A 14761-nucleotide genomic window follows, 5' to 3' on the forward strand; every position below is an offset into this window, starting at 1 on the left:
CAGTGCATTTTACGGTGCCTGGGTTGCGCTCTTTGCACTTAGCGATCACTCCAGCAGCACTGAGAGCATACTAATTACTTTTACCTAATGTAGCAATTTTCAATACCAACAAAGACATTGACTTACGCTCTAGCGTAAGTAGAGTAAGGCTTCACCTTTCTAAAAAAAAAAAAAACGCTAGCCTGATGCTAATATACATTAGCTTTGCTATTGACATGCGACTGATTAGCATTAATTGATTTGATTGATTGCAACTTTTATTAGTAGATTGCACAGTACAGCACATATTCCATATTATTTACCACTAAATAGTAACACACGAATAAGTTTTTCAACTTGTTTAAGTCGGGGTCCACGTTAATTAATTCATGGTAAGCATTTTCAAAGTTGCATGGTAATTTCAACACCTTGAAATTTGTTAACGACATCTACAACTGAGAAGCACGTTACCAGGATGTAGGTATACTATTTAAAGTATTAACACTTTTTAGGGTGCAACAGACAGCAAAGACTAAACTGAAGTTTTTCAACTTGTTTAAGTCGGGCGGGGTCCACGTTAATTAATTCATGGTAAGCATTTTCGATTATGCATGGTAATTTCAACACCTTCAAATTTGTTACTGACATCTACAACTGAGAAGCACGTTACCAGGATGTAGGTATACTATTTAAAGTATTAACACTTTTTAGGGTGCAACAGACAGCAAAAACTGAACTAACCCACACGCCATAAACTGAACACCATTGCCATCTTGGACTTGCAATTGCAACTTTGTGTCATACCTGCAAACGGGACTCTGAAATGTGATATTAAAACAAGATTAAACAATTGAACGGCAGTTCTAATAATTAAGTCATTTTGAAACGTTGCAATAAAAAATGAGATTTTATTATCAAAAACAATTTACATTTTTCAACACACACAAAAGTACCAAAAATTGCTACCGTTATCGATTCCCAGGTACCCATACCCATTTACTGGCGACCCTGAGTGTGAAGTGAAGTGAATTATATTTATATAGCGCTTTTTCTCTAATGACTAGTGAAACCCGATATCTAAGTTACATTCAAACCAGTGTGGGTGGCACCGGGAGCAGGTGGGTAAAGTGCCTTGCCTAAGGACACAACGGCAGTGACTAGGATGGCTGAAGCGGGAATCGAACCTGCAACCCTCAAGTTGCTGGCACGGCCACTCTACCAACCGAGCTATACCGTGTGTGGCCTGCGAGTCTCAGACATGAATTATTCAGTGTTTGTCTGCTATTTTTGTGCTTCATGGAACTACACTTAAGTAGAATGTTTTTGTGTTTATAATTACATTTTTTTTAAATAATTCACATTTCAGTAAATTGGACTCCTTTGCTGTCTTTGCGTCCAGTACTGACTCCATTGTACATTATAACAGGCGTTTTTCAACACATACCCAAAATTAAAATGGCCATTCTACACGTTAACAAAAATATATATTTATAAAAATTATGTAAAATGTATATTTCATTGTATTTATTAATATTATTTTATATTACTGGCTGTGTTAAAAGAATGCAATTGTGTGAAACTTGCTAATATTAATCCATCCATCCCATCCGTTTTCTACCGCCTATTCCCTTCAGGGTCGCTGGAGCCTATCTCAGCTCCTAATATTAAAGGCCTACTGAAAGCCACTACTAGCGACCACGCAGTCTGATAGTTTATATATCAATGATGAAATATTAACATTGCAACACATGCCAATACGGCCTTTTTAGTTTACTAAATTGCAACTTTAAATTTCCCGCGAAGTGTCGTGTTGAAAACGTCAGTCTTGGTTGCTTTGTTGGGTCTGCTCCTGTCTCTGAGCGCATTATTTTCCAGCCCGATCCAAGCTATAAGAAGTCTGCTTTAATCGCATAATTACACAGTATTCTGGACATCTGTGTTGCTGAATCTTTTGCAATTTGTTCAATTAATAATGGAGAAGTCAAAGTAGAAAGATGGAGGTGGGAAGCTTTTAGCCTTTAGCCACAAAAACACAGCCGGCGTTTCCTTGTTTAAAATTCCTGAAGATGAAGCTTTACCATGGATCAGAGCGGTCAAGCGAACATGGAAAATTGTGGTAATAAGTCGCCTCTTACCGGAGACATCAGCGGAGCTTCCGTCCTGCTGTAGCTGCCGTGACTTCCCTCAGAGACTCTGGCGTCGACACACCCTTCCGACTTTCAGGTACTATTAATCTCACTAAAACACTAGCAACACAATAGGCAGATAAGGGATTTTCCAGAATTATCCTGGTAAATGTGTCTAATCCTCCCTTCTGGATCTGCCGGCCGGGAGCCTTTTGGCCATGGAGACCAGCTGCAGGGTCTCTGGAGGGACTGGAGGAGATGCGGATGAGGGGACAGAACTCCGGAGCTAGCACTGAGCGCTGGGACAGAGAGTCTTCGCGGTGTCTTGGCCGGGTGAGCAGGTGTCGGACACCTCAGTCACCTTGGACGTATCCTCGCTCATCCATGCGGACTGGACACTGGCCGAGAGTGGAGTCGGCTGTCTTGGTTGCTTTGTTGGGTCTGCTCCTGTCTCTGGCCATACTGTCTTGGCTGGGTGAGCAGGTGTCGGACACCTCAGTCACCTTGGACGTATCCTCGCTCACCCATGCGGACTGGACACTGGCCGAGAGTGGAGTCGGCTGTCTTGGTTGCTTTGTTGGGTCTGCTCCTGTCTCTGGCCATACTGTCTTGGCTGGGTGAGCAGGTGTCAGACACCTCAGTCACCTTGGACGTATCCTCGCTCATCCATGCGGACTGGACACTGGCCGAGAGTGGAGTCGGCTGTCTTGGTTGCCTTGTTGGGTCTGCTCCTGTCTCTGGCCATACTGTCTTGGCTGGGTGAGCAGGTGTCGGACACCTCAGTCACCTTGGACGTATCCTCGCTCATCCATGCGGACTGGACACTGGCCGAGAGTGGAGTCGGCTGTCTTGGTTGCCTTGTTGGGTCTGCTCCTGTCTCTGGCCATACTGTCTTCGCGGTGTCTTGGCCGGGTGAGCAGGTGTCAAACACCTCAGTCACCTTGGACGTATCCTCGCTCATCCATGCGGACTGGACACTGGCCGAGAGTGGAGTGGGCTGTCTTGGTTGCTTTGTTGGGTCTGCTCCTGTCTCTGGCCATACGGTCTTCGCGGTGTCTTGGCTGGGTGAGTAGGTGTCGGACACCTCAGTCACCTTGGACGTATCCTCGCTCATCCATGCGGACTGGACACTGGCCGAGAGTGGAGTCGGCTATCTTGGTTGCTTTGTTGGGTCTGCTCCTGTCTCTGGCCATACTGTCTTCGCGGTGTCTTGGCTGGGTGAGCAGGTGTCGGACACCTCAGTCACCTTGGACGTATCCTCGCTCATCCATGCGGACTGGACACTGGCCGAGAGTGGAGTCGGCTGTCTTGGTTGCTTTGTTGGGTCTGCTCCTGTCTCTGGCCATACTGTCTTCGCGGTGTCTTGGCTGGGTGAGCAGGTGTCGGACACCTCAGTCACCTTGGACGTATCCTCGCTCATCCATGCGGACTGGACACTGGCCGAGAATGGAGTCGGCTGTCTTGGTTGCTTTGTTGGGTCTGCTCCTGTCTCTGGCCATACTGTCTTGGCTGGGTGAGCAGGTGTCAGACACCTCAGTCACCTTGGACGTATCCTCGCTCATCCATGCGGACTGGACACTGGCCGAGAGTGGAGTCGGCTGTCTTGGTTGTTTTGTTGGGTCTGCTCCTGTCTCTGGCCATACTGTCTTGGCTGGGTGAGCAGGTGTCGGACACCTCAGTCACCTTGGACGTATCCTCGCTCACCCATGCGGACTGGACACTGGCCGAGAGTGGAGTCGGCTGTCTTGGTTGCTTTGTTGGGTCTGCTCCTGTCTCTGGCCATACTGTCTTGGCCGGGTGAGCAGGTGTCGGACACCTCAGTCACCTTGGACGTATCCTCACTCATCCATGCGGACTGGACACTGGCCGAGAGTGGAGTCGGCTGTCTTGGTTGCCTTGTTGGGTCTGCTCCTGTCTCTGGCCATACTGTCTTGGCTGGGTGAGCAGGTGTCAGACACCTCAGTCACCTTGGACGTATCCTCGCTCACCCATGCGGACTGGACACTGGCCGAGAGTGGAGTCGGCTGTCTTGGTTGCTTTGTTGGGTCTGCTCCTGTCTCTGGCCATAATGTCTTGGCTGGGTGAGCAGGTGTCGGACACCTCAGTCACCTTGGACGTATCCTCGCTCACCCATGCGGACTGGACACTGGCCGAGAGTGGAGTCGGCTGTCTTGGTTGCTTTGTTGGGTCTGCTCCTGTCTCTGGCCATACTGTCTTCGCTGGGTCTTGGCCGGGTGAGCAGGTGTCAAACACCTCAGTCACCTTGGACGTATCCTCGCTCATCCATGCGGACTGGACACTGGCCGAGAGTGGAGTCGGCTGTCTTGGTTGCTTTGTTGGGTCCGCTCCTGTCTCTGGCCATACTGTCTTGGCTGGGTGAGCAGGTGTCGGACACCTCAGTCACCTTGGACGTATCCTCGCTCACCCATGCGGACTGGACACTGGCCGAGAGTGGAGTCGGCTGTCTTGGTTGCTTTGTTGGGTCTGCTCCTGTCTCTGGCCATACTGTCTTGGCTGGGTGAGCAGGTGTCAGACACCTCAGTCACCTTGGACGTATCCTCGCTCATCCATGCGGACTGGACACTGGCCGAGAGTGGAGTCGGCTGTCTTGGTTGCTTTGTTGGGTCTGCTCCTGTCTCTGGCCATACTGTCTTCGCGGTGTCTTGGCCGGGTGAGCAGGTGACGGACACCTCAGTCACCTTGGACGTATCCTCGCTCATCCATGCAGACTGGACACTGGCCGAGAGTGGAGTCGGCTGTCTTGGTTGCTTTGTTGGGTCTGCTCCTGTCTCTGGCCATACTGTCTTCGCGGTGTCTTGGCTGGGTGAGCAGGTGTCGGACACCTCAGTCACCTTGGACGTATCCTTGCTCATCCATGCGGACTGGACACTGGCCGAGAATGGAGTCGGCTGTCTTGGTTGCTTTGTTGGGTCTGCTCCTGTCTCTGGCCATACTGTCTCCACCTCAGCGGACGATGGCGTGGAACACCGCAGAGGCCACCACAGTGGATATGTTTCTTTTACTTTTTATTCATAGCTGTATGTAGAAGTGTCTGGTTGTATCTGCTGTTTTAATGTCTTTAATGCCCTCTGTGTTCTTTGATGTTTGATGTTTCCCTCCATGTAAGAGGGATGTGTTCTATGGCTATGAGTTGTTTTTTTCCCTTGGCCTCAGTCTGCACCCCCCTCCCCAGGGCCCAGGCTAAGACCGATTTTTTTATTTTATTTTAATCTTCTATTTTTTTTATCCCATTCCCCCCCCCCCCTTGTTTACCTGTATCTCATCTTTTTTGTAAGGGGCGCTGGAAGCCGGCAGACCCGTGAGCGATCCTGTTCTGTCTCCTTGTAATGTTTGTCTGATCTTGAATGGGATTGTGCTGAAAATTTTAATTTTCCTAAAGGAACTCTCCTGACGGAATAAATAAAGTACTATCTAATCCATCTAATCTAATCTAATAACACTGCAATCGCCTTTTTTTTTTCTAGTCCTTCACTCTAAATTTCCTCATCCACAAATCTTTCATCCTCGCTCAAATTAATGGAGAAATTGTCGCTTTCTCGGTCCGAATAGCTCTAGCTGCTGCTGGCGATGATTGTAAACAATGTGAGGATGTGAGGAGCCCAACAACCCGTGACGTCACGCGAACATCGTCTGCTACTTCCGGTACAGGCAAGGCTTTTTTATTAGCGACCAAAAGTTGCGAACTTTATCGTCGATGTTCTCTACTAAATCCTTTCAGCAAAAATATGGCAATATCGCGAAATGATCAAGTATGACACATAGAATGGACCTGCTGTCCCCGTTTAAATAAGAAAATCTCATTTCAGTAGGCCTTTAATATTTTTTTTAATTACTTTTTTTTTACATCCTGCAGCATTAATTAAATGGGTTGTACTTGTATAGCGCTTTTCTACCTTCAAGGTACTCAAAGCGCTTTGACACTACTTCCACATTTACCCATTCACACACACTGATGGAGGGAGCTGCCATGCAAGGCGCCAACCAGCACCCATCAGGAGCAAGCGTGAAGTGTCTTGCTCAGGACACAACGGACGTGACGAGGTTGGTACTAGGTGGGAATTGAACCAGGGACCCTCGGGTTGTGCACGGTCACTCTCCCACTCCGCCACGCCGTCCCTTCCACAACAATCATTTTTGTAGCAATTTTGTATGGCTTTTTTTGTACATATTTTAGATTTTACCAAAAATTTAGAGCCTCATGTCCATATATATACAGGAGGGATGTTAATTCGAACTTGTTGCTTCCGGGCTGGAATTTTGGAAGAAATATTTTCCTAGTATGAACAATTCTTAGTGAATCCTAACAGTAAGAATTTCAGTGTATTAAAAGTCACCTTCTCACGACTGCTGGAGCTGCAAGCTGTTGATGAACGCCGTCTGCAGCTCGTCCATGTCGTCGCTGGCCTCGATGGGCATGCTGGAGCTGCGTGCCACCTCGCTGCAGCCCGCGTTGTCGTGGCCGTGCTCCACACCACCGACGGCGGGCACGTGGAGGTGGTGACACTGCGGGGACGGCAGGCCTGGAGGGTGCTGCTTGGGATGCTGGTGCGTACGGTGCACGGTGGCGGGGCTCTGACCGGGGCTGTGGGGCATCAGGCAGGTCTGCAGGCAGCTGTTTTGCCGCGTGGTTTCATGCAGGTCCAAGCGGGCGATGAGAGGCTTGCCGATGTTGACTTTTTTTGTCCAGAAGACGTCGTCGTCGTCCATGGCGGGCGAAGTGCCCCTGAGGTACACGGTGAACTCCAGCTCCTCCTAGTGGAGAGTTGAAAGATAATAACAATTTTTAGATTTAATTACGGCACACAATCCATCCTTCCATCCATCGTCTTCCGCTTATCCGAGGTCGAGTCGCGGGGGCAACAGCCTAAGCAGGGAAACCCAGACTTCCCTTTCCCCAGCCACTTCGTCTAGCTCTTCCCAGGGGATCCCGAGGCGTTCCCAGGCCAGCCGGGAGACATAGTCTTCCCAACGTGTCCTGGGTCTTCCCCGTGGCCTCCTACCGGTTGGACGTGCCCTAAACACCTCCCTAGGGAGGCGTTCGGGTGGCATCCTGACCAGATGCCCGAACCACCTCATCTGGCTCCTCTCGATGTGGAGGAGCAGCGGCTTTACTTTGAGTTCCTCCCGGATGGCAGAGCTTCTCACCCTATCTCTAAGGGAGAGAGGAAACTCATTTGGGCCGCTTGTACCCGTGATCTTATCCTTTCGGTCATGACCCAAAGCTCATGACCATAGGTGAGGATGGGAACGTAGATGGACCGGTAAATTGAGAGCTTTGCCTTCCGGCTCAGCTCCTTCTTCACCACAACGGATCGGTACAACGTCCGCATTACTGAAGACGCCGCACCGATCCGCCTGTCGATCTCACGATCCACTCTTCCCCCACTCGTGAACAAGACTCCTAGGTACTTGAACTCCTCCACTTGGGGCAGGGTCTCCTCCCCAACACGGAGATGGCACTCCACCCTTTTCCGGGCGAGAACCATGGACTCGGACTTGGAGGTGCTGATTCTCATTCCGGTCGCTTCACACTCGGCTGCGAACCGATCCAGCGAGAGCTGAAGATCCCGGACAGATGAAGCCATCAGGACCACATCATCTGCAAAAAGCAGAGACCTAATCCTGCGGTCACCAAACCGGAACCCCTCAACGCCTTGACTGAATCGGTGACAAAGGACAGCCTTGGCGGAGTCCAACCCTCACTGGAAATGTGTTCGACTTACTGCCGGCAATGCGGACCAAGCTCTGGCACTGATCGTACAGGGAGCGGACCGCCAAAATAAGACAGTCCGATACCCCATACTCTCTGAGCACTCCCCACAGGACTTCCCGAGGGACACGGTCCAATGCCTTCTCCAAGTCCACAAAGCACATGTAGACTGGTTGGGCAAACTCCCATGTACCCTCAAGAACCCTGCCGAGAGTATAGAGCTGGTCCACAGTTCCACGACCAGGACACACAATCCTACACTGCAATTGTCATTTCTTACTTCTTACTTACTGATGAAAAAACAGAGATCACCCTATTTTTCTGAGTTTTTCCATATGCACAATTTACCAAAACATGTTTTTTTAATTAGGAGAAAAGACAACATTTCACTAGACACTGATGTTATGCTCTCCAACTTTTACTTTGAAGTCGACTTCGATCCATCCGTCTTCTTCCGCTTATCCGAGGTTCGGTCGCGGGGGCAGCAGCCTAAGCAGGGAAGCCCAGACTTTCCTCTCCCCAGCCACTTCGTCCAGCTCTTCCCGGGGTATCCTGAGGCGTTCCCAGGCCAGCCAGGAGACATAGTCTTCCCAACGTGTCCTGGGCCTCCTACCGTTTAGATGTGCCCTTAACACCTCCCTAGGGAGGCGTTCGGGTGGGATCTGAACAGATGCCCGGACCACCTCATCCGGCTCCTCTCCATGTGGAGGAGCAGCGGCTTTACTTTGAGCTCCTCCCGGATGGCAGAGCTTCTCACCCTGTCTCTAATGGAGAGCGACATGGAGGTGTCGGTCTCCCTGATCTATTGGACAGCCGCAGGAAGACCTTGTCATGACCCGAGATCTACAAAGCAGTGAGGGAGCAGACCTGACCTCGCTCTAGGCACCTTTTCTTTGAACCGTTTATGACCGAGTGCAACAGCTATTTATGACCACCTCCCCTTAGGAGCAGCTGCGTAATGTAATGTAATGCTATGTAACCAGAAAAGACCCAAATAAAAGAGGAGGCGTGGAACTCCTGTGGCGACGCTGTACGAGGGTGCAGGCACACAGGCGCTCTCCTCATGAGCTAAATTGAATCCTGTCTGTTCGATTTCCTTTGCTTATTGTCTTGTCTAATAGATGTCATCTGTGTTTGAACCTGATAGATAGATAGATAGATAGATAGATAGATAGATAGATAGATAGATAGATAGATAGATAGATAGATATATATATATATATATATATATCTATATATATATAGATACAGTATATATATATATAGGGCCGGTATAGCTCGGTTGGTAGAGCGGCCGTGTCAGCAACTTGAGGGTTGCAGGTTCGATCCCCGCTTCAGCCATCCTAGTCACTGCCGTTGTGTCCTTGGGCAAGACACTTTACCCACCTGCTCCCAGTGCCACCCACACTGGTTTAAATGTAAAAATTAGATATTGGGTTTCACTATGTAAAGCGCTTTGAGTCACTAGAGAAAAAGCGCTATATAAATATAATTCACTTCACTTATATATACATATATACACTGGATTATACAATTATATATACATATATAATTTTATATGGAAGTCTCTCCAGAGAGTGGTGAGGACGGCGGAGAAGATCATCAGGACTCCTCTTCCTCCTATCCAGGAGATCGCAAAAAGCCGCTGCCTGACCAGGGATCAGAAAATCTGCAAAGACTCCTCCCACCCCCCACCAAGGACTCTTTTCACTTGCTGTACTCCAGGAAGAAGTTCTGCAGCCTCCGTAGCAGAACCTCCAGGTTCTGTAACAGCTTCTTCCCTCAGGCCGTAAGACTCTTGAACGCATCATAATTAAATTATCCACTGAACTCGCTGGAACAAAAAAAAAAAAGACAATATAGCATACATCCATAATCCTGGATGCATATGAAAAAGTGCAATGTATTTATCTGTACAGTAATCTATTTATTTATATCTGCACCTTACTGCTTTTTTTTCTTATCCTGCACTACCAAGAGCTAATACAACGAAATTTCGTTCTTATATGTACTGTAAAGTTCAAATTTGAATGACAATAAAAAGGAAGTCTAAGTCTAAGTGTAATATATAATTAGAGCTTATATTGTAGAGGTATTTGACTTAAATAGAAACATAATTAAAAATGTTATCATACAAAACATTAAAACTGTCAGTGGTTTTGTAAAAATGTGATATATAATATATGTAATAATAAAATAATACATATATTGGACAGTACTATGAGACAGTATGTTTTTACTTTGGTTTTGGAGCACGCTTACTGTGATTTTGAACTGTAATTCCTGAAATAGCAATATACATTTTAGTAGGACTGTGAATCTTTGGGTGTCCCACGATTCGATTCAATATCGATTCTTGGGGTCACGATTCGATAATATATCGATTTTTTCGATTCGATTCGATTCTCGATTCAAAAACGATATTTTTCCGATTCAAAACGATTCTGTATTCATTCAATACATAGGATTTCAGCAGGATTTACCCCAGTCTGCTGACATGCTAGCAGAGTAGTAGATTTTTGTAAAAAGCTTTTATAATTGTAAAGGACAATGTTTTATCAACTGATTGCAATAATGTTAATTTGTTTTAAAGGGGAACATTATTAGCTTTCACTGTTATGCTGATGACACCCAACTCTACATGTCCCTAAAGCTGACCAACACACCGGACTGTAGTCTGCTGGAGGCGTGTCTTAATGAAATTAAACAATGGATGTCCGCTAACTTTTTGCAACTCAACGCCAAAAAAACGGAAATGCTGATTATCGGTCCTGCTAGACACCGAACTCTATTTAATAATACAACTCTAACATTTGACAACCAAACAATTAAACAAGGCGACACGGTAAAGAATCTGGGTATTATCTTCGACCCAACTCTCTCCTTTGAGGCACACATTAAAAGCGTTACTAAAACGGCCTTCTTTCATCTCCGTAACATCGCTAAAATTCGCTCCATTTTGTCCACTAAAGACGCTGAGATCATTATCCATGCGTTTGTTACGTCTCGCCTCGACTACTGTAACGTATTATTTTCGGGTCTCCCCATGTCTAGCATTAAAAGATTACAGTTGGTACAAAATGCGGCTGCTAGACTTTTGACAAGAACAAGAAAGTTTGATCACATTACGCCTGTACTGTATATACCTTTATATACATATATACATACATATATACCTGTACTGGCTCACCTGCACTGGCTTCCTGTGCACTTAAGATGTGACTTTAAGGTTTTACTACTTACGTATAAAATACTACACGGTCTAGCTCCATCCTATCTTGCCCATTGTATTGTACCATATGTCCCGGCAAGAAATCTGCGTTCAAAGGACTCCGGCTTATTAGTGATTCCCAAAGCCCCAAAAAAAGTCTGCGGGCTATAGAGCATTTTCCGTTCGGGCTCCAGTACTCTGGAATGCCCTCCCGGTAACAGTTCGCGATGCCACCTCAGTAGAAGCATTTAAGTCTCACCTTAAAACTCATTTGTATATTCTAGCCTTTAAATAGACTCCCTTTTTAGACCAGTTGATCTGCCGTTTCTTTTCTTTTTCTTCTATGTCCCACTCTCCCGTGTGGAGGGGGTCCGGTCCGATCCGGTGGCCATGTACTGCTTGCCTGTGTATCGGCTGGGGACATCTCTGCGCTGCTGGTCCGCCTACGCTTGGGATGGTTTCCTGCTGGCTCCGCTGTGAACGGGACTCTCGCTGCTGTGTCTTGGATCCTCTTTGGACTGGACTCTCGCTGCTGTGTCTTGGATCCTCTTTGGACTGGACTCTCGCGACTGTGTTGTATCCATTGTGGCTTGAACTTTCACAGTATCATGTTAGACCCGCTCGACATCCATTGCTTTCCTCCTCTCTAAGGTTCTCATAGTCATCATTGTCACTGACGTCCCACTGGGTCATTATTGTCACCAATGTCCCACTGGGTGTGAGTTTTCCTTGCCCTTATGTGGGCCTACCGAGGATGTCGTGGTGGTTTGTGCAGCCCTTTGAGACACTAGTGATTTAGGGCTATATAAGTAAACATTGATTGATTGATTGATTGAACATTATCACCAGACCTATGTAAGCGTCAATATATACCTTGATGGTGCAGAAAAAAGACCATATATTTTTTTAACCGATTTCCGAACTCTAAATGGGTGAATTTTGACGAATTAAACGCCTTTCTGTTTATCACTCATGTGGTGATGACGTCAGAACGTGACGTCTCCGAGGTAACACACCCACCATTTTCATTTTCAACACATTACAAACACCGGGTCTCAGCTCTGTTATTTTCCGTTTTTTTGACTATTTTTTGGAACCTTGGAGACATCATGCCTCGACGGTGTGTTGTCGGAGGGTGTAACAACACTAACAGGGAGGGATTCAAGTTGCACCACTGGCCCGAAGATGCCAAAGTGTCTGCCGCCAGACCCCATTGAATGTGCCAGAGTGTCTCCACATTTTACATGGCACAGAGACGTATGGATAACCTACAGATGCATTTGCAACGATAAAGTCAACTAAATCAAAAAGGTGAGTTTTGTTGATGTTGACTTATGTGCTAATCAGACATATTTGGTAGCGGCGTGACTGCCAGCTAATCGATGCTAACATGCTATGCTAATCGATGCTAACATGCTATTTACCGGCGGTGCTAAAGCAGACATGGCACAGAGATGTATGGATAACCTGCAGATGCATTTGCACCTATATCATGTTTCCTTCCACCCACATTTAATGCGAAACAAACACTTACAAATCGACGGATTTAAGTTGCTCCAGTGTCAAAAGATGCGAAAGTCCTGATCGTTTGGTCCGCACATTTTACCGGCGATGCTAACGCAGCTATTCGGCCATGCTATGGCTATGAATAGTGTCAATAGCTATTCGCTCAATAGCTTCAGTTTCTTCTTAAATACTTTCATACTCCAAGCATCCGTTTTCAATACATGCGTAATCTGTTGAATCGCTTAAACCGCTGAAATCCGAGTTTGAATCCGAGCTAAATGTCGCTATAATCTTGCTGTGGTATTCCCATTGTTTGTTTACATTGGCAGCACTGTGTGACGTCACAGGGAAATGGCCAGTGTCTTCGCAGAGAGACGAAAATAAGGCACTTTAAAGCTTTATTTAGGGATATTCCGAGACCGGTAAAATTTTGAAAAAAACATAAAAAAATACAACAAGCCACTGGGAACGTATTTTTATTGTTTTTAACCCTTTTAAATTGTGATAATGTTCCCCTTTAACTATTAAACGAACCAAAAACATGACTTATTTTATCTTTGTGAAAACATTGGACACAGTATGTTGTCAAGCTTATGAGATGCGATGCAAGTGTAAGCCACTGTGACACTTTTTTATTTATTTTTATAAAAGTCTAATGATAATGTCAATGAGGGATTTTTAATCACTGCTATGCTGAAATATAACTAATATTATTACTGTTGTTGATAATATTCATTTTTGTTTCACTACTTTTGGTTTGTTCTGTGTCTCCTCTCAATTGCTCTGTTTATTGCAGTTCTGAGTGTTGCTGGGTCAGGTTTGGTTTTGGAATTGGATTGCATTGTTATGGTATTTGGCCGAATGCCCAAAAAAAGTCTGCGGGCTGTAGAGCTTTTTCATTTCGGGCTCCTGTACTCTGGAATGCCCTCCCCGGTAACAGTTCGAGATGCCACCTCAGTAGAAGCATTTAAGTCTCACCTTAAAACTCATTTGTATACTCTAGCCTTTAAATAGACTCCCTTTTTAGACCAGTTGATCTGCCGTTTCTTTTCTTTTTCTTCTATGTCCCACTCTACCTTTGTGGAGGGAGTCCGGTTCGATCCGGTGGCCATGTACTGCTCGCCTGTGTATCGGCTGGGGACATCTCTGCGCTGCTGATCCGCCTCCGCTTGGGATGGTTTCCTGCTGGCTCCGCTGTGAACGGGACTCTCGCTGCTGTGTTGGATCCGCTTTGGACTGGACTCTCGCGGACTGTGTTGGATCCATTATGGATTGAACTTTCACAGTATCATGTTAGACCGCTCGACATCCATTGCTTTCCTCCTCTCCAAGGTTCTCATAGTCATCATTGTCACCGACGTCCACACTGGGTGTGAGTTTTCCTTGCCCTTATGTGGGCCTACCGAGGATGTCGTAGTGGTTTGTGCAGCCCTTTGAGACACTAGTGATTTAGGGCTATATAAGTAAACATTGATTGATTGATTGATATTGCTGTGTAGTGGTTTGTCGGATTGATAAAAAAAAAAAAAAAAATAGATTTTTTAAAAATGAGAACCGATTCTGAATCACACAAGGTATTCGATTCGATTTGTATTCGAATCGATTTTTTTCCCGCAACCCCTAGTATATACATACTATATATTGAATACATAATTAGAGCTTATATTGTAGAGGTATTTAACTTAAGTAGAAACAGGATTAAAAATGTTATCTAAAAAAAAAATTAAAACTGTCAGTGGTGTTGTAAAAAATTGATATATAATATATGTAATAATAAAACAATACATATATTGGACAGTATGTCTTTACTTTGGTTTTGGAGCATGCTTACTGTGATTTTGAACTGTAATTCCTGAAATAGCAATATACTATTTAGTATATCAAACTTTCTTGTTTGATATATATTATATATCAAGATCCTAAATCCTACTAATGTATTTGGCATCCAAACAAAAATAAAACTAACCCACAAAAAATGTAGAGAATCACACATACTGTTGCACTTCTTCTTATTTGTCTGCTCATTTTTGCCAAAATACTTACATTGCTGGAATAATTCAACTTAATTCTGCATGAAAATATTATTATTTTATCATTTGTATACTCTAGCCTTTAAATAGACTCCCTTTTTAGACCAGTTGATCTGCCGTTTCTTTTCTTTTTCTTCTATGTCCCACTCTCCCTTGTGGAGGGGGTCCGGTCCGATCC

At 45.8% G+C, this 14761-nt stretch overlaps 1 protein-coding gene across 1 annotated transcript in view; it reads right to left on the bottom strand.

Annotated features, from left to right (window-relative positions):
• Positions 1-867: 867 nt before the first annotated feature.
• Positions 868-14761, bottom strand: part of malt1 (MALT paracaspase 1) — a 73104-nt gene continuing 59210 nt past the window's right edge. Inside the window, 1 exon segment of the mRNA XM_061895560.1 lies at positions 868-6878. Within this exon segment, the coding sequence (XP_061751544.1) occupies positions 6465-6878 (414 nt within the window). The 3' untranslated portion in view covers positions 868-6464.

Source organism: Nerophis ophidion, linkage group LG01 (genome assembly GCF_033978795.1).
Source record: "Nerophis ophidion isolate RoL-2023_Sa linkage group LG01, RoL_Noph_v1.0, whole genome shotgun sequence".
NCBI classification, from domain to species: Eukaryota; Metazoa; Chordata; class Actinopteri; order Syngnathiformes; family Syngnathidae; genus Nerophis; species Nerophis ophidion.